Source organism: Medicago sativa, chromosome 3 (assembly GCF_051527215.1).
Source record: "Medicago sativa cultivar Bolivia chromosome 3, Bolivia_mono, whole genome shotgun sequence".
Lineage (NCBI taxonomy): Eukaryota > Viridiplantae > Streptophyta > Magnoliopsida > Fabales > Fabaceae > Medicago > Medicago sativa.
Genome location: NC_140751.1, coordinates 68,850,485 through 68,870,094, shown reverse-complemented (window position 1 = coordinate 68,870,094; position 19,610 = coordinate 68,850,485). Strand labels below are relative to the sequence as shown.

General features: G+C 32.7%; 1 protein-coding gene and 1 pseudogene across 2 annotated transcripts; one reads left to right on the top strand and one right to left on the bottom strand.

Moving 5' to 3' along the window:
- Positions 1 to 7,732: 7,732 nt before the first annotated feature.
- Positions 7,733 to 9,103, top strand: LOC146939559 (agamous-like MADS-box protein AGL80 pseudogene; annotated as a pseudogene). The gene has a single exon (XR_015031694.1). The product of XR_015031694.1 is annotated as an agamous-like MADS-box protein AGL80 pseudogene (transcript).
- A 2,056-nt stretch (positions 9,104 to 11,159) lies between these two features.
- Positions 11,160 to 12,759, bottom strand: LOC146939558 (ARM repeat superfamily protein). The gene has a single exon (XM_085753180.1). It carries the CDS (start codon positions 12,644 to 12,646, stop codon positions 11,327 to 11,329), a length of 1,320 nt encoding a protein of 439 aa, XP_085609306.1. The 5' UTR covers positions 12,647 to 12,759; the 3' UTR covers positions 11,160 to 11,326.
- Positions 12,760 to 19,610: the final 6,851 nt, after the last annotated feature.

The following is a 19,610-nucleotide window of genomic DNA, read 5'->3' as shown; positions in this document are numbered from 1 at the left end:
GAATATCCCTTCATCAAATCTCTAATCCTACCCTTTCTTCTTCATCTTGATTCCAACAAATCTTCCTTAAAAAAAGCACATGATGATGGGTGGTGGCGCAAACTCGCCAATGGAGACGACGGTGAACGGCGGTGGGTGTTGGTGTTTCCGGCAGACAAGGTAGATTGGGAGAGTAAGAAGGGAAATTAGGAGTTTAGGTTTGGAAGGATAATGGAAAATAACATTTGGTTAATAATACATTTCATTTTGGTCCATTTCGTCACCTCACACCTAACTTGTCATCCAAAAACTTGCAAGCTCAACTTTTTTGTGGAGTTAACAGCTAAATTTAACATCAGGGACCAAAGTGGTCAATGTAACGCCCTCCTTTTTATTTAATTATTTTTATTAAGTTAGAGTCTATTTATGTGATTTATTTATATATATATATGAGGGTATAGTATTTTATTATGTGGCATTATTCTATTATTTATTAGAATATGAGAATTATCAGTGTAAGTAGAATTGGAGGTTAGAATAGAAATAAGAATAAGTTATTGGCCTAAATAGATTTAGGAAGACTGATTAGTATTATAAATAAGGAAGCTTAGGTTAGAAAGAGTTTTTACGTTAAACAGCTTTTTGGAGAAAGAGGAGAAAGAGGAGAACTCAGAGAGAGAGAGAGAACCCTAGGAACGAAGAACGCTGCTTTTGATTTCAGAAAAACTATCTAAGGTAAGGGTGAGACTATCTTTCACTAATATTAAGCCTGTGAATCATTAAATTGCATCTAACGTGTTTTAGGATGAGTTTTGTAAGATTATGAGAATTAAGGTTTGAGTGAGAATTGATGATTATGAGATGAAAAAATACTGAATTGATGTAAGGGGGGAGTCTCTATTCACCATAAGGGTTGTATGAACATATGGGTAGTGAAGGGTTTTGTTTTCCATTATTTTTCATGAATAATTCATGTTAAATCCGTGCTATAATTTGCTGCTGTGATTTTGGGTATATTCTTGTGTTTGAATTTCATTATTTTTATGTGCTAAATTTATAATTGATTCATGGTTATATTCTATTTTCGTTTCCTATGTGTCAAAGTGTGAAAAAGTCATTAATTTGAATCCGATTAACGTATAGTGATGTTTATATGTCAATATATTCATGTTCGGCCTTTTTGATTAGGTTTGTTTAACTGATATCGTATTACGTGTTCAGGATATTATGCTATATTCGATTGACATTCATGTTTTTGATAATTTGATTTAATAACACATGAGAGTAACTGGTTACATGAAGCCATGGACACGTAAATTGTTTTCTTATCGGTATATGAATTTGCAAATAATAGGACCGTGATTATGGTTTATCATTCAAACAAAATTTATTAGCAATTGATAATTTTATATTATTAGCTTTTAAATTTGATTCAAAAGTTTTCTACACAGGTGATAGAGATCAAATACTACTGTCAGTTATAGATTTTAGTGCTGATTACTTTTATTTTAAATTGTATAGAACCATGTGATATATTATCAATTGATTTTGGAATTTTAAATTATGAGTTATTCAATGATAAGTAGCTTATTTAATTCTTATGTATTAGGATGTGAAATTGACGTGTTGTCGAATGATGGATGTTTTAATGATGTGAAAATAATGTATTATTTAAAGATGTATTATATAAAGATGTGTTATTTGAAGTTGTGTGAATTAAAGATGTGTTATATAAAGATGTGTTATTTGAAGTTGTGTGATTTAAAGATGTGTTATATAAGGATGTGTTATTTGAAGATGTGTGATTTAAAGATGGGTTATAGAAAGATGCTATTTAAAGATCGTGTAGTTTTAAGATGTCATAGATGTTCATGAAGTTTCTAAGACGTAAGATGTTGAGTCCATGCATACTCATTTAAAGATGAGGGCTCATGCCCTGGAGCTTTTGCTCAACCACGACGATGGAGCTTTTGCTCAACCACGACGATGGAGCTTTTGCTCAACCACGACGATGAGGGCTTATGCCCTAGGAGTATATTTATGCTCAACCACGACGATGAGGGTTTATGCCCTAGAATGGTACCACATGCATTTGCATTTTCATGATGATCAAAGATGGTTTAAGACGTTAAGAGTTGCATAGTCGAGTCTAGATGCATTGTCAAGTCAAGTTGTCGAGATGTTAAGATGTCAAGTTGATGAGCTATTAATGAAGTGCTTTATGAATGATTATGATGCTTAAGATGATGAATGATTATGATGTGTATGATGATTGATTATGAAGTTGCTTATGATGATTGATTATGAAGTTGTTTATGATAAGATGCTATGTGATTTATGATATGATGCTATGTGATTTATGATAAGATGCTACATGTTTACTAATGATGATATGTGATGATGTATGTGATATTATTGATAATATAAGATGAAGTTTATGACTAATGTAGGAAGATTAATGATACTAGTTAATGAAGTTTATGATGTTAAATGTAATTAATGAGTTACCTGCTTAATATTATTGTTTGAGAAATCTCACCCCTTTGCTTGAAAATGTTGCTCTTCATATGGGTAACTTGCAGGTAACCAAGATTAGTTGCGGTCGTGAGTGGACTCCTCACAAGTGTGTGTCTTAGGTGCTCTGATACGTAACGGGATGGGAATTTAGTTGTTGTTTTCTATTCCTTACGTATTATTTTTGAAGTTTTCAAGTATTATTGTTGAACTAAGATTTTATGAGATTTTATCTTGAGGCCCTTGTGCCAAAGATTATTTAAGTTGTCAAACTATTCCGCTGCGAAGTATTAAATATTATGTTGTTGAACATTTTGAAGGATAAATTATTATTTATTCCATTTATGATTTTTAAGAAATGTGACATTCTGTTTTATGATGAAAAACTCTGATTTTATTTATGAAAATTTTACGTTGGGAAAACGGGGTGTTACAGCCAACATATTTTTGAGTCAAAGGTTTTTTTTTTTTTGTATTTTTATCTGAGTCAGAGACCATTATGATAATGATGTGCACATCCGGGACCAAAATGATTGCTTCTCCTTATGATATTGTTGGTTGAACTAAACTTACTCTACATACCTCAATTTTTTTATAACCACAAAAATCTATTTTAAACTAATTTGTTTTTGGGTAAAATAGCCTAATGGTTAAAAAATTCATCTCTTAACGTGTATAGGTATGGTGTTCATGGTTTGAATCTCAACTAGATCGTCTACCCGTGCTGCCGCACGGGTCATATATAGTTTAAGACATTACTTGGAATATATTGTAGTATGAACTTTTCGCAGAGAATATGTCTATTGTTACAAACTTATGTGTGGTGTCATGGTGTGGTCTAGTGATAAATGTAACGTAGTGTGTTTTGCTGTTTCACTAAAGTAGTTCGTTGACTACGTGGTGAATTGCGTTTCAATCATACCTAATAGTGTCAATTGCAATAGTGAATTAAATTTGATGATATCAAACTGAAATCCTTGTTGCATGTAGTGGGCATTAAGAGAATGACCACAACATAAATGTGCATTATCATGGTTCAGATCGTGATAATACATGCATGTTCAACAAATCAACAAAACACAAATAAAGTAGCATAATCATTACATCACAGTACAAAAATAAGTCATCAGCAAAGACTGAAACAACTGCTTCATCCAATTCGCAGCCTAAAGATTCGAGAATAACAACAAAATATATGTTCCATTATATTGAAGCATTCTTCAGGACCTTTACATAAGTGTATTTAGCCATAACATATACTGATTTTTCATGCAGCCTTCATACCACCGAACAAAACACATTAAGTTTAACCACCATGAACAACATGCATCCTCAACTTTACAATCGGAATGGCCTTCATACACAGATATTAAAAATCAGGAATTACATAAGGATAACAATTGGCAGGCTGCATGAAAAGAAAAGAAAACTACTTGACAAAATATTATTTCGACATATGAATGTCGACAATGTATACATCTACCTTAATCTATTGCTAAAAAATTAACCAAAGAACATATGTAATTGTATTAACATTTGAAGAACACAACTGAGATAAATCCACATATGCATAATCGAGACGTTAAAGTCTAACTATCGGCAACACCGCAAATGAAACCTTATCTACAACTGAGATAAATCCACATATGCATAATCGAGACATTAAAGTCTAACTATCTTACTTAAATTGCAAACGTATCTACAACCAGATTATTTTTATCCTTAGTCGCTTGCGACATAACAGATGATGCTCACAGGCAATATTGAGTCTTTAAAGTTTAAATTGCGGCAACACCGCAATTTTGGAACCTTATTATTACCTAAAGTTGATCACAGGAAACGTTATTTCTCTTTGTAATATAAGTAAGATATTATATTTCTGATTCACACAATAAATTGCAAGGGTATCATTGTAAGAATGTTTTTATCTGTAGTTGCTAAATATATAACAGAAGATGATTCCAACATGATAAATGGTCTTGTAATGATGCAACCATGAACATGAGCATATTGGACGGACATAACCAAAAGTAGTATAATAATAATTTGATTTAATCATCAAGGTGATTATAACATTATAGAATCAGAGAAAGCAATAACAACACTTTAGATGGCAGCTAGACCAACAGTACGGTTACCAAAAGGTGCTAGAGCACATAAGAGAAGTTTCAAATATTACATTGTAATGGGAACAGAGCAAAACATAAAGACAAATAAAACAGAAATAAAAAAGAAACACTAAACCAATAGAGTCTGCAACGACAATTCTCCATAGGAAACACCGGAACACGACCACATCATCTTAAGCATCCTTCTATTGTTTGACACACTTAAGCTTCACAGATTTTGTGATTGATTTCTCCCCAACATCTTCAACATCCTTTGTAGCAGACCCAACATCCCCAACATCAAAGAGTAAACGAATTGAGATGCTGAGATCGATGGAAGAAGCAGATGAGAGCAGTGGAGAGAGATGAACGTCTGGCAGATTTTTGGTTTGAGAAATAGAGAGTTGATTCAAAAAAAACTAACCACTGTAAATATCTTCTGTCTCCTTCTTTGATTGTGTGGATATGGGGTTGGAGTTGTGGGGAGGAATCAGAAAGGATGTGGCGTTGATGATTTTCGAATCAAAGTGGAAGAAGGTGATAGAAATTGGAAAAGAATGAATGGCAGTAATAGATGGGAAGGGTGAAAAGGCTCCATAAGAAATAGGGATGGAGAAGATCATAAGAAAGATAGAGGTTGGAAAATGAAGAAGAGGGAACTTTTTTTGAGAAAAGGAAGCCTAGAAAACGGGTGATTAGTTGCATGGGAAACATACAGTAATTAAAAGCACCTAGCATTGGTATAACACGTTTGCATGGGAAAACATAAGCCAATTTAATTTGACGGCAGAAGTTGGAAATTTGAAATTTCTCTGTGTTGTGATGTGAGCTTCCCATAATCAACATTAGATGTACGGTTGATAAATTAATGGCGCAAAAAGGGTTAGATCCAATGGCTAATACTGATTGGCGCCTAAAAAAGTAGAATTAGGGTTTTAAGTGTTAATTGGAGTGTTAACTAGGATTAGGAATAAGTTAGATATCTACATATATTATGTAATGTCCATATTAACTAAGTTAAACACGTGGAGACTAAATTAATGTTTTTTATTATAATTAATTGTATGTTTATTTCATTGTATCTCATTATAAATTCTTTGGAATATTCAACAATCAAAGAAAGATTTAATTTATATAAAATAAACTTAAAAAAAATTCTATAAAAAAGACTTAATTTATACTGTTCCTATTATAATCAAATTGTTCATATTATAAAGGGAGTTTTTTTTTTGAGGGAAATATTATAAAGGGAGTTAACTACTCTTTTAATGAAAGATATACATAATACTATAAAAAAGACAATATTGTAATTACAATAAAATGTGTAATGGTAAAAATAAATCATTGACTCATGCAAAAAAAATCGAGAAATAGATAATAAGTTTTAAAGTTATAAAACAAAAGAGAAGATATATATTTTACACCCATATAAAAATTGGAAGAAAGCTAGCAACCTTCTTTTGGTATTGAATATTTTGCTCTTAAGATGGACCTGATACCCTGGTAATCTAGAATTTGACCGTGAGGAATTGTTTCGTTTAGGAAATCCAACTCAGATTTTTCTGAATGATCCGTTAATTTGCATCTCAGATAACCAAGCTACTTTTGTTTTTGTTCCTAGGTGTAGCCGGTAATGCTCAGTTATGGGTACAAAAGCAAATTGATGATGCCCTCTACTTGCTTTCTTGCTAGGGATACTATTCGTGACTATAATTGGTGGTGGAACCAGCTCACTGATGGTCCTCCCGATATGCCACAATATCTGCTGTGGAAGAAGCTCATTCATAGTTGACTGAAATGTAACGTTGACAGCTTTCTTTTCTAAGCAAAATAAAGTTTTTTGCTTCAAAGATAGTCTTGGTCAATTTGTTCATGCCCACTCAAGATGCTTTCCCTTTGATGCTTCAATGGCTGAAAGTGAAGCTACCAATGCCATCCTTCATGTTGCTCTTCAAATAGCAATAGAAAGGGGATTTGATCAAGTCGCCTTTCAAAGTGGTTGTCAGCGTGTGTCGAGTGATATTCTTAATGGTTGTAATTGAGCAAATGAATTAGGAATGTCGATTCTAGTTGTAAATCTCTTTTCTCATCAAATACTAGCTTCAATCTAGCTTTTATCCCGAGGCAAGTCAATTGTCACTCATAGTCTTACTAAAACATATGTATATTACTACTATTATCCATGATGAAATGATATGAGTTATTTTTCCGTAAAAATAAAATTTATTGCTTACAATACAATTTAAATATTTAACTATTTACATTTTTACTTGTAAGGGACAAGAATGGTACTGACTAGTGAAATTTAAGTGGTTACATTTTTAATGTAATAGAATTTTCATAGGGATATGTTGGTTTGATATTTTTTTTGAGGAAGTTTAATAAGAGATTGTTATTTAAATAGTGATCACTCACTTCAGGATATCTTATTTATTAACCATACTATTCTATTTAGTAAGGTATATTTTGTCAAATCTCACACATAGTTGTCACCTCTGAAGCACGGGTACTCCGTTTTGCTAAACGTACCCGTACCGGGTACTGCGCGGGTACTGGTACACGTACGGTACGCGTACTGTACGCACCCATGAAGCACCAGGTTTTTTTTTTTTTTAATGGTTGGGTACGGACGGGGTACTGCAGTGGTACTGATTGGGTACGTTTATCCTCTTTTTTTGGAGAAAATGGAGCAATTATAGTGTTTTTTTTTATAAAAGTCAAACTTAACTCCACGCACATCCTCTTTTTTTTTTTGAGAAAAACAAGCCCTTTTATGAGAATTAATAGCATTGAAGCTAGTCATTTTACTGAAGATGAGGAAGGAAATAGTGATATCGACACAGTTGGAGTGTGATTTTTCCTATTCATGCATAGTTATTAAGTTTTATCCCGTACTTTAGTTTTTCAATTTGGATGTTTTAGCGTTGTAATTTTTTTTTTGGTTGAATTTTTGTCGTCATTTGAGCAATATAATTTTCTCATGCAATGTTATTTATTTTAAATTTAAAAAAAAAAAATTATCGTAACGTACCCGTACCTTTGTTTTTTGAGAAATGCCGTATCCCGTACCTGCACCCGCACCCGTACCGGGTACCGTACCCGCACCCGTGCAACACAGGTTGTCACAAACATGAATCTGACATGAATTAGAATACAATGCCTACATAGAGTAATGAGCAGCTATGTGTGAGATTTGACAAAATATATCTTACTAAATATGTAGAGTAGTAATAAGAAACAGATTGAAATCTTCATTCAAAAGGGAAAAATATACAATCATAGGATAGGCAGAGAAAACTATGAGAGGAAAACTCATCACGATCTAATGTACAAAATATTTTTTTGGTTCCCATTTGAAAGACATTTAAAATTCATATCTCCAAATCATAACACATATGGTATACATTTAACATTGACATCTCTAAATTCATAGCACAGATATTTGGCATTGAATGTGTCATGTTAATGCTTCCAGCAAGGACTTACCTATCAATCATCTCAAACAATCTATATAAATAAGAGATTGTTCTTTCTGTTCCTTTTCATCACCACCACCATGACTAGAAAAAAGGTGAAACTCGCATTCATAATCAACGACTCTGCGAGGAAGGCAACATTCAAGAAAAGGAAGAAAGGTCTAATGAAAAAGGTTAGTGAACTCAGTACTCTATGTGGAATTGATGCTTGTGCTATAATCTATAGTCCATATGATCCTCAACCAGAGGTTTGGCCGTCTCCTTTAGGAGTTCAAAGGGTGCTTTCTAAGTTCCGAAAAATGCCTGAATTGGAACAAAGCAAAAAGATGGTGAACCAAGAGAGTTTTTTGAGGCAGCGGATTCAAAAGGCGAAAGATCAATTGACCAAACAAAGAAAGGATAATAGAGAAAAAGAAATGACTCAGTTAATGTTTCAGTACCTTAGTGCTGATCCAGTTATGCACAATATAAGCATGGTTGATTTGAATGATATGGCATGGTTGATTGATCAGTATTTGAAAGATATCAATAGGAGGGTTGAAATGTTGAGCAGGAATGGTCAAGGTCAAGGTCAAACTCAAATGGTCGTAGCACCAACTATGGTGGCTAATGGAGTACCTAAGATTGAAGAGAATGGACAAGGGAGTCATGGTCAACATGTTTTGGACATGAACATGGATGTTATGCAAAAGCAACATTTTTTTATGAACTTGATGAATAATGGTGGTGGGGATCAGGCACCTCCTATGGGAAATGTCAATCCCCCAAATGGGTTTTGGCCAAATCCATTTTTTCGTTGAAGAGTCATGTGGTTGTTACTTGTTACCATCGTTTTGTATTTGGTTGTTATTGTCATTGTGTTTTGATATGAATTAAGACAAAAATAAGTGACTGTGGATTTGTCCATCCATGGTCTAGGATTTGCATGTTTGTTACTTTGTTTCATCACTTTGTATCTGCATTGTTTATAAGAATGTTTGATTTCTGGAAGTGTTTTTAAGTTGAATAAATATCGTTTTGGAGTGAGTCGTTATTTGATATACTTTTACTTGTTTATCAGTTTTATATTTTGATCAAGAATTGCCTTGAAAATTCCTGTTATACTCATTGATTGATTGGTATATGACCATTGGCCGAGGAATTGCATAAGCAAATAGAGCAGGAATCATGCACATAGCAAATTTTCCAGCTTCTTGATAAGCAAACAAGCACTCAAGGCATTCTGATACAGGCTTAGATCCCTCAGACGAGAGGATTTCAAAATGACGCTTAAATCTAATCTAATATCAATAATAGAACCAGTGTGACCTAGTCGAAAAGTAGCATATGCTTAAATCCAACCGAACTTCGTTGCCAAACCAATACTATAGCAAAGAAGATTGGTGCAGTCATTGAAGGCTGACAAGTTAACGCTTATGTACTAAATGAGCATAAAATTAATCACGTTTTTCTGGTGTTTTTTCATCTGAATCAAAATTAGTATTGAATTCATTGAACTAGGATATTGCAGCCAACACTATATTATTTGTTCATACAACAGTATTTGCTAAGAATATAAACACAGTTATGCACAATCAATAGCAGAAAATTACCTCAGAAGCTCCTTGATGTCTTCTCTAATGCTCTTCAACTAGTCTCAAACAAAGGCCTGTGCCTCTTGAACTCTTGACTGAGAGATAACATATGCATGTTCGTTTTGATGCAATCTCACATAAAACCATGAACAAAAATTCCATACGCGGAAAAAAAGCGAGATGAAGTGAAACTTGTACTATGGTGATAACTTGAAATTCTTCCGAAGAAGATTTTTTTCAGTCCAACTCTTCCACCGAATTCCGTTGCTGCATTTGTATTAACTCAATTTCATCCAAAGATCTCACTTGAGTGACTGGTTCCTTGGCTTGTAATTTCATCCAATTACATCTGGAACTTCATCAACTAGATTATTTTTTCCAGCCTCAATTTGGTCCATGACAGGAACATTAAGTTCCTTATCAGAATTCACAGCAGAATGCACAGCAGAGTTCGTTTGCAGCAGAATTTTGCATGACAGGAGCTTCTTGGAATTTTTTTCAAACCACCCTACTTTTGAAATAATACTCCAATCTACCCTACTTTCAAAATAAATATCCAATCTACCCTACTTGTATTTTCCCTTCATCATAGCGCCATCTGAATTGGTGCCACCATCCTTAAGGATGGCTCCCTCTCAGATGGCGCCATCCTACTACCTTTTTTCTTTTGGCTGATTGATTTATACATCCTTCATCATGGCTCCAAGTGAGATGGAGCCATCTTACTGGGTTTTTTTTCTTTTCATTTTTATTTGGCTGAAAATTTTATCTTCAACATGGCTCCAACTGAGATGGAGCCATCCTACTACGTTCCAATATATAAATAGATGACTTACCCTCAATTGAAATCACAATTCTCACTCTCTTCTACTTACATTTCTCTTAAAAAATTTACTCTCATTTTCATTGTGTCTCCTCTGAGTTTAAAAACTTCCCACCACTACCAATACAACCACAAGCCCAAAGCTTCAACGTCCCTTCCAATTCGGCTATTAACTTTAATGTCAATTGTCCACTATGTTAATAGGCAAATTGGAAGGGGCGTTGAAAGTTTGTTGAAAAGGTGGCTTTTCTTGCACAGGAACCATTGCTTGGACAGAAACATTAACATCAATTTCTTGCACTGGAACTATATTTTTCTTTTCTCAGAAAGATCAATTACTGAAATTGCATCATTGCCTTGACTTTACTTTGGCAAAGCAAACTCAACAGCTTCCCAAAGTAAAGTCACAATAGAGGGGGGAACACAAGTATATAATAAGAGAAACTATAGCAGTGTGTAAATTTGAATACCAAACTTTCTATATTGTTGAGCTCCATTATGTTATTTGTGACATTTTCCCATTATGTTAAAAGTCACCATTTTCATACCTTCTTATATAACTTCAGATATACAAAACTACTAAAAATCATGAGTTGAAAAGCAGCCATTTACAAACACAACTGCAATATGCTTGCAATGAATCTCAATTTGTCAAAGAATGAATTTCCAAGTATCAAAATAAATATTTGTATAATTTCTGTGAACTTTATTCATGTGTGTGTATCTTTATACATCAAAGAATTGAGTCTCTATAAATGAATCTACCCTATACAAAAAAGAAATGAATGGATCTCATTCTCATGAGTATTCATAAAAAAAAAAAACTCTAGAATCAGTATTTAGAAAGGCTTCTTAGTTCTTGAGATACTTGAAATCTAATGAATTGTCAACACATTCAGCTTTGCTTCTATAACCATTCAACAATTTCAACAACTCACTGGTATTCTCCTTTGTTTTCTCCTCACACCCAACTTGCAACATAACCAACAATTTCTGAAAAGCTCCAAGTTGAATTGCTTCAATCAAAACCCTTTCTTCCTTCTTCTCACAAAGCATCTTCCTAACAATTCCAACAGCAAAACTAGAAGCCAAAGGAGATACCCTCAAAAGCTTCTTAATCACAAGAGGCAAAGTTAAAGCATTCATTTGAACAACCTCTTTCCCTTTCTTGCAATCACATAAACAATCCAACACACCAAGTGCTTTCTCACATATCCCTTTTTCTCCATCAACAATTGTTTCAAGCAAAAATGAAACCAAACCCAATTCAACAAATCTTTCACTAATTTCATCTCTATTTTTCGCCGATGAAACCAACTTGAAAATTGTGGTCAAACATGCTTTTGTAGCACTTGACCCAATTGGTTCCTTAACAATCTTAACCAAACCCTCAACAACACCTTCAATCTTTGATAACTCTTCAACATTCATTTCTTTAAGCAACAAAACAGCATTTTGTCTTGCACCTAAATCCTTACCATCTAAAAACCAAACTAAACAATTCAAAGATGAAGACGATAAACACATCTTCGTTTTCGAATCGCTAAAAGAGGTTTTAACAATCCATGTTAAAATCTCCAAAATCTCCTCCAAAACAACAACATGTTCCTCAAAAGAAACACATGAAAAACAATCAAAAACCGTAGCTAAAACAGAAGAAACTCCATTTCCAATTATAACCCTCTTATTCCTCTCACTCTCTCTCCACCAAACCTTAATCTTACCAACAAACTCAACACACTTTTTCTCATCCAAATTTCTACAACCCGACAACAACCTAGTACAAACCTCATTAACCTCGTACCCTGAAACAGGTATACGAGGTGTTGGAATTCTCTCAATTCCATAAGAACTATTCTCAACACACCAACTCTGAATCATTTTTCTTATGGTGTGATTTGGTGTGATTTCGAAGGTTGAAAGTTTCTGATTTGTAACTGGGCAAGTTTTGTTTCCAGCTTCGATCCATTTCTCGATGCTGAATCTATCGTAGGTGATTCCTGTTGATAGAGTTACTGGATCTTTCATCAAGTCTAGACTCACCGGACAACGGAAATGGGTTGGGATTGTTATCTCCTCCACCGTTAATTCGCCGTCGCCGGCGCCGGGAAGTTGGTGTTTTGCTTTGCCGGTGCGGCGGAACATGTTTCTTTTTGTCCATGATAAAACCATTTTTTGTTTGTAATAGAAGAAATATGTGTTTGTTTTTGTTTTGTTTTATGAATTTGTGTTTTTGTTTTGTTTTTGGAATGAAGGATTGTAGATTTGGAAGTGTTTAATGATTTGAAGAGAAGATGGTTGGGTTGTTTAGTTTTATATGTGGAGGAGGGAGGGTCAAAGTAAGTGGGTCAATGTGATACACGGGTCAAAGCTAGGTTATATGAGTAGTTGAATAAGGAAGGAATAATTAAATATTCAAATCAAATAATGGCAACATATAAAGGTTCTTTTTATTTAGAGGAGGGGGGTTTGTATTTTAGTGCAGGTATTTTTTTTTCAATGTCCATGAATGTTTTAAGGACACTTTTTTTTTTTTTTTTGTTATACAGGTTGATATGATAATGAATAAGTACTTATATGAAATGATATTATAGTAAGTAAAGTATATTGAGTGATTGATACAATAATATTAATGAAATATTTTAACGTCAGAAACTATATATTTTGACTAACGTAGTGTACCATCAAAGATTATTTTAAAATTTTGATATATTAAGAGATTATTATGGTTATTCCTTACACATTTAATGCAAAAACGACTATTTGCCCAAGAATTATTGGTACTAGATACTCAAATATGAAATATAAAGAGGAACATACTTTTAGATCACCTTTCAAGTCTCCGTCACCATGTCAACCTCCAAAAATTTAAAAAATTACTCTTTTTTATATGTTAACCCTCTAATTTCTAAAGAAAAAGAGTTTGAGTACCATGAAGTTTATAAAAAAGAAGTAAAAATTGATAAAAATTGTTCCATAAAAAATCGAATTAGGTTCTCTCAATTAATTCGTTATAAGTGAACTTTGTTATCATTTGAGTTTAATAAATTGATTGAATAAATAATACTTTAAATTTTCAAGTCAAATAATGGCAAAAAAAAGTTCTTTCTTTTATTTTTAGAGGAGCGGCTTGTATTGTAGGAATTAAACGTTACTATTTGAATGTTGACCGTTGAATGTATCAATATTTTGAGGAGGAGGAGGACCACCATATATGATTTTACTATTGGAATAATAAATGATTCTCTCGTGGGTGTGACTGAGAAATTGAAGTTATTAGTATTTATTATTGGAGTAAATGTGATGTAGTATCCTATGGTCACAATTCAAATTTGAAGGTACTAGTGGTGGGGTAAGTGCCGGCTAGCAATAGTGTTGTGAGTTGTTTTCTTGTCTTGTGCGCGTGGTTGGGCAACATGGTATCCGTGTACGTGTAGCGTGTCCTTGTTGTGCACACGCATTTTTTCTGTTTTGTTTTAACCATACTTGCTTTCTATTTTGGTGGAAATAGTCATACTTGCTTGCATCAGGTAACCAAGTTTAATACTCCATGCAATAGCAACACTTGATTTAATTACTATTATTACAGTTTGATTTTGTCAAAAATACTAAAATCATGAGTATACCGTTAAGAAAACTCATTTACAAATGTACTATAATGAAAAATCAGATGAATATTAACTCAAACTTTTATTAATTGAAGGGTATATTATTAGGAATAATGGAACCAAACATAATCTTTATTTTGATGTTCCTGTCGTGCTCCTTAGTCCTTTGCATCAGCTAGCTGCTCCATTTTGACCTCTATCAATATTCTGAAACAATATTAGGTGAGGTACGGGTGAACAAGCCATAACACATCCATTAATTTATTAACGCTTGTTTGTTGACTCCATATTCTTACAAGTCTACATGAGACATATCGTTTAATATTTTGAACTAATTAAATACAACTTTCAATGCGTATTTTCGCTGACCTTCAAGACTTCAATCTAAGTTGTACAACAACTAAGAGAGCATCTCATCATAGCTATGTGAAAGTTGCTCAATAAGTTACAAGAAATACTAGATAAATGAGTTTTTCATCTATCTTGCCATTGAGATTACATACTTTGTCAATTAAATTCATATTTATAAAGTGTTGTTTTGCATCAATTTTAACGTGAAACCTATTTTCGTTATGATTTTCTTTCAGTTTATGAGGCTTCATTCCACCTTTCGGTGGTAAAAAAATATATATTTTGAGCCTTAGAGTAGGGTAGAACCTTTTATACCCTCTATGGCACCAAAAACAAGTGTAAGAGGCAATCAAAGATAAAAATACAGTAATTGAGACTTCAATGATATGAAAAGAGAAACTCCAATATAGTATGTGGTCTAAAATTTTCAAAATTCATGCTAGGGCATATCGAGTTCTTGATCATATCATCCCTTCATCATCCAGTGATACACAAACCAAATAATAGCCTCTAGATTTAATGTGAATTATTTCTGAGGGATGCGTTATTATATATTTTTGGACTTAAAATGAATTTAATTAACCTGGATAGAACTTATGGGAGCTTACAAAACCCACCTTCTGGATTATTAGACTTAGGGGGAGCTTACAAACCTCAGACCCTAAAGTCAACCCTGTTAATTACATTAACAACAATTGACTATTAATACGTATGTTTGTTATCATCAAAAAGGAGGAGATTGTTGGAATAAAATAAGTTTAAACAATGTCTCTTGGGTTTTGATGATAACAAGATATTAAAAGTTCAATTGGATATGAGAATATTTGCTAAGTGTGCAGGACGACTAAAATTTATTACGTCTTAATCAATTTATTGGTTTTTGAAAGAACAAATTGAAGAGCAATAATTTTCATGAGAAGCTACGTTGCAAGTCAAACTCTGAAGGTCATCCAGAATTTGGAAGCAGTCAGACTCTGAAGATCTTTCAGACTCTGAGGGTAAGGATCTGGACAAGCTAAAGGATAAAGGAGTCGAAACCTTGAAGAACAAGTATGAATTATTCTAAAGATCAAGCACAATAGTTTTGAAGATGTCAGAAGGTCCATGGATGTCACTTTCAGTGAAGGTACAAAAAAGGACAACCTCCTACGACCACTACTCCACTACCTCCAACATTCCCATGTGCATTGTACGAAGCTACAACTGTGTCTCTCTTGAAAAAGAATGGTTAATTCCTTATCAAGGAAAGAATTCAAATTCATTCCTTCATATGACATTAACCAAATCAAACAACAAAAATAATTGTTTGTGTCTCTCTCTTCTCTCTCTCTCTCTCTCTCTCTCTCTCTCTCTCTCTCTCTCTCTCTCTCTCTCTCTCTTACTCTCTCTCTCTCTTATATCCACTGCACTTAACTTCTCTTATATCCGCTGCACTTAACTCTGAACATTGCTTCAGGTTCTGAACTCTATCAGAAGCTGAACTTTGAACTTAGTTAAGAAGAAGAAAAAACTAACACAATTCAACCCCCTTCTTGTGTTTTTCTCACCTTCATAATTGTATTTTGATCAGAGTAGAGAGACAACCTCCACATTTTATTATGAAAAATCGGTCCAGGCATAAAAAACTGGTTCAAATAGAGGAAGCTGATTTTGAACCGGATTAACAGAAAAAAACCAGTTTTTAAAGAAAGAGATTTTATGAACTGGACCAAACCATAAATTTGTTTCGGTTCATGAACCATGCACACACCTTAGTTGAAACTGAGTTAAAAGGAGTGATATTTTAAGGGTGGTGGGGAAAGTAACAATAGAAAAGTACGAAAAGTTGTTGGGCGGTTGGGCCCAATGCTCAAAATGGCACAATTATGATAGAAAAATGTGAAAAACTCATAATTATGATAGAAAAATATGTAAATCATAATGTGTTAACTTTTTTTACTAATATATAATTTGTAAAACTAACTTATCATAATTTCATATTTTAATAATATAATATTAACCTATTGATATTAATAAAATAGTATAAATAACTTGTTATATTTCTTCATATTTTCTCTAAAAAGAAGTATAAAAAAATATGTAGTACTATGCGATATTGTAGGATCCGACAAAAATATGTTAGTTTTTTTTTGAAGGAAAAAATATGTTAGTTATCCCTATTGTATTTATTTATTTAAAAATCTAAACCAAGATAAATTTTCATTCTTTTTTTTTTGGTAGTGAAAAAAAAAGTATGAAAATTTAAGAGAAAATTACTTTTACTTATACACATAAATATTAAATATATAATTTAATTTGTCAAGAATAAATCATCATATTATTTAAATATAATAAAAATTATACGGTAAACTATATGACTTATCAAAATTATTATTTTCAATGACAACAAAGTTCTAAGACAAGTTACTATCAAACCTGCATGATTTTCTTGTTTAAAATTAATTTTGATTTAAATTCCACCCAACTTAAGTACTCCCTCCGGTCTTTATTATACTCCCATCCGTTTTAAAATACATGTTGCAATTTTACAATGTGCACTATTTATATAACTTACTTTGACCATTTTTTTAACTAATATATAAATACAAATGTTAACATGTAAGATGTTGTTTGATTTGTCTCGATGAATAATTTTAAAATATCAAATTTTTATAATTTTTTATTATATATAATTAAATATATTAATGGTCAAAGTTGTGCATTGTCATGTGTGTCGTGGTTGATTGCGACATGTATTTTGAAACGGAGGGAGTAAGAGAGAGTTGATTTTTTAAGTTCATTCAATAAATGATACATATTTTATTGAATGAATTTAAAATGTGAACTTTATCTTATAATAAAGGTCGGAGTAGTATATAAATTAGATTATTTTTTTAACTCGCGCAAACACGTATCTAGTGTAATGAAAGAAAGACAACTCTATGATGGAACAATTGAGCATCATCAAGATCATCTCAAATTGTCAAATAAATAGAGTGATTCATTTATGAAAGAGAAACAAGAATTTAATGAGCTCCATATTTGGTAGATCCATCAAACTCTCTGCGATATCTTTCTCTTTGAAAAATGAAGCCCGTCGTTTATTTGAGAAATAAGTGTAATTTGACTATATAAAAAAGAAAAATATGAAAGGGAAACAAGAGTTCGCCGATAAGAGTATACAGTTTTTCTTTTGGAAATCTGATATGTAGGTTTTGGAGGTCTCTTGAGAAACGATAGAGTAAGTTGGATTCAAGGATTTTCTGGTTCTTGTGGTATATCTTCTAATTTCCTACCTGAACTTTCAGCTATTTGGAGAAGACTTTAACTGGCATGAGACCTTGGGTATCGATCTATCATCATAAAATCTAACTCTACAACTTTGAATTATTGCAGATACTAATCAGAATGACTTTCGTCCTCATGCAAACTTGATTTCTCCCATTAGAAAGCTCTTTCTCTTCCTTGTGTGGTCTCTTTTAATCATATTTTGAGAGAGTAATGAATGTGTTGATTGGTTGGCCAAATTTGGGGCTAACAATATTGATTCCTCCTCCTCCTCAATTAAATATCCCTATGCTTGTAGATACCACTGGGGTATTTAGACATTATATTGTTTAGTTTTTTTTTCTTTCTTTCCCTTGATTAAAAAAAAGAGTTCGCCAATGACATAGAAATAGAATCGACTTTAGGATGTCAACATGGAATTGAATGAATGTGGCGTATGTATACTTACTTTAGATTGAGAGAATGTCTTCAATTTACTTTAGCTAAAAGGTATAAGAAAAATTCTTGAACACACATGGCATCTTATCATGTCATCATAACCAAAATAATAAGTATTTTTTTAGGGGAAAAATAACGAGTATTAAACAATTCCCGCTTTTGATTCGAAATTGACATGTAATATATCCATTTTTTATGAGTAACTTACGTATTATATATACCTAGTGTTCCCTAAAAAAAATATACCTAGTGTTTTGCTAGAAAATATACCTAGTGTTATTATTTTTATATATTCAATTAAGAGTTTAATTAGTATATTTTGTTAGTGTACAATTATTTTTATACATACATCTAATATTGTATTGTTACATCAATTAATAAATATGATATGACAACACATTATTGAATGCAGTAAAAAAAATTATAAACTGACAGACTATACTAATTAAATTCTTTAATTAACTTCTAAAACTGTAAATGACCTAAAAATAAACAATAAACGACAATGTTCAATCTTTTTCCCTTGCCTAAATCACCTCAATACTCCCAACGGAAGTTCATTGTCATTCCAAAGCGCACCTATGGTTGTTAACTGCAGTTAGCACCTATGGTTGTATACTGCCGTTCCAGAGAGAATACACATTTTCAAACAATAACACAGACAAAGGGCATTCAAGGATCACTCAATAACCATGTAAGACAACAAAAACTTACATTAAATTTAAACATAATTCAACAACGTAACTCAACAGTATAAAAACATAATAAAACACAACGTAATCATGGATCAACCAAGCTAACTTCCACATTAACATATAATGCTTGTGCTGATTATGCAAGGCATTTAAGCAATATTGTAATGAGGAAGTGAAGTGAGAGCGGGGTCATGGGAACTGCACTAAACTAAGGAAACATGGACTTGTCTCTTGCTGCCATGACCAAAAGGAAGTGTCGCGCTTTGTCACGTGCCATGCCATTTCTCTGATCATGTAAATGTAAACAAATAAAATAAAATACTCCATAACACGTGGCACTAAGATAATTATGTCCTAAAGGAAGAGTCCGACTCAAAAGATTTATTAATTAACTACTAGAGGTGATGTCTACGACGACTTTCACTCGATGACACAATTTTATCATTGGTTAAAATACTTCATCAATCAAAACCTTTTGTGGATAGCCCTTTCGAAAATTCAATCTTCTCAATGAAATAAAAAAAATGTAAGAACATATGCTCAAAGGGAGAGCCCAATATTATGTACTTAGATTCATGAGAGAAAAAAGTACTTTCTAAAGATACATATAATACTCCCTCCGGTCCTTATTATAAGAAACAATTGACTTTTTTGGTTCATTGTGTAAGTGATGTATCTAGTCCATATTTACAATAAGATACATTAATTATTCTATGAACCTAAAAAGTCAACTTTTTCTTATAATAAGGACCGGAGAGAGTATTATTGTTTGATTGG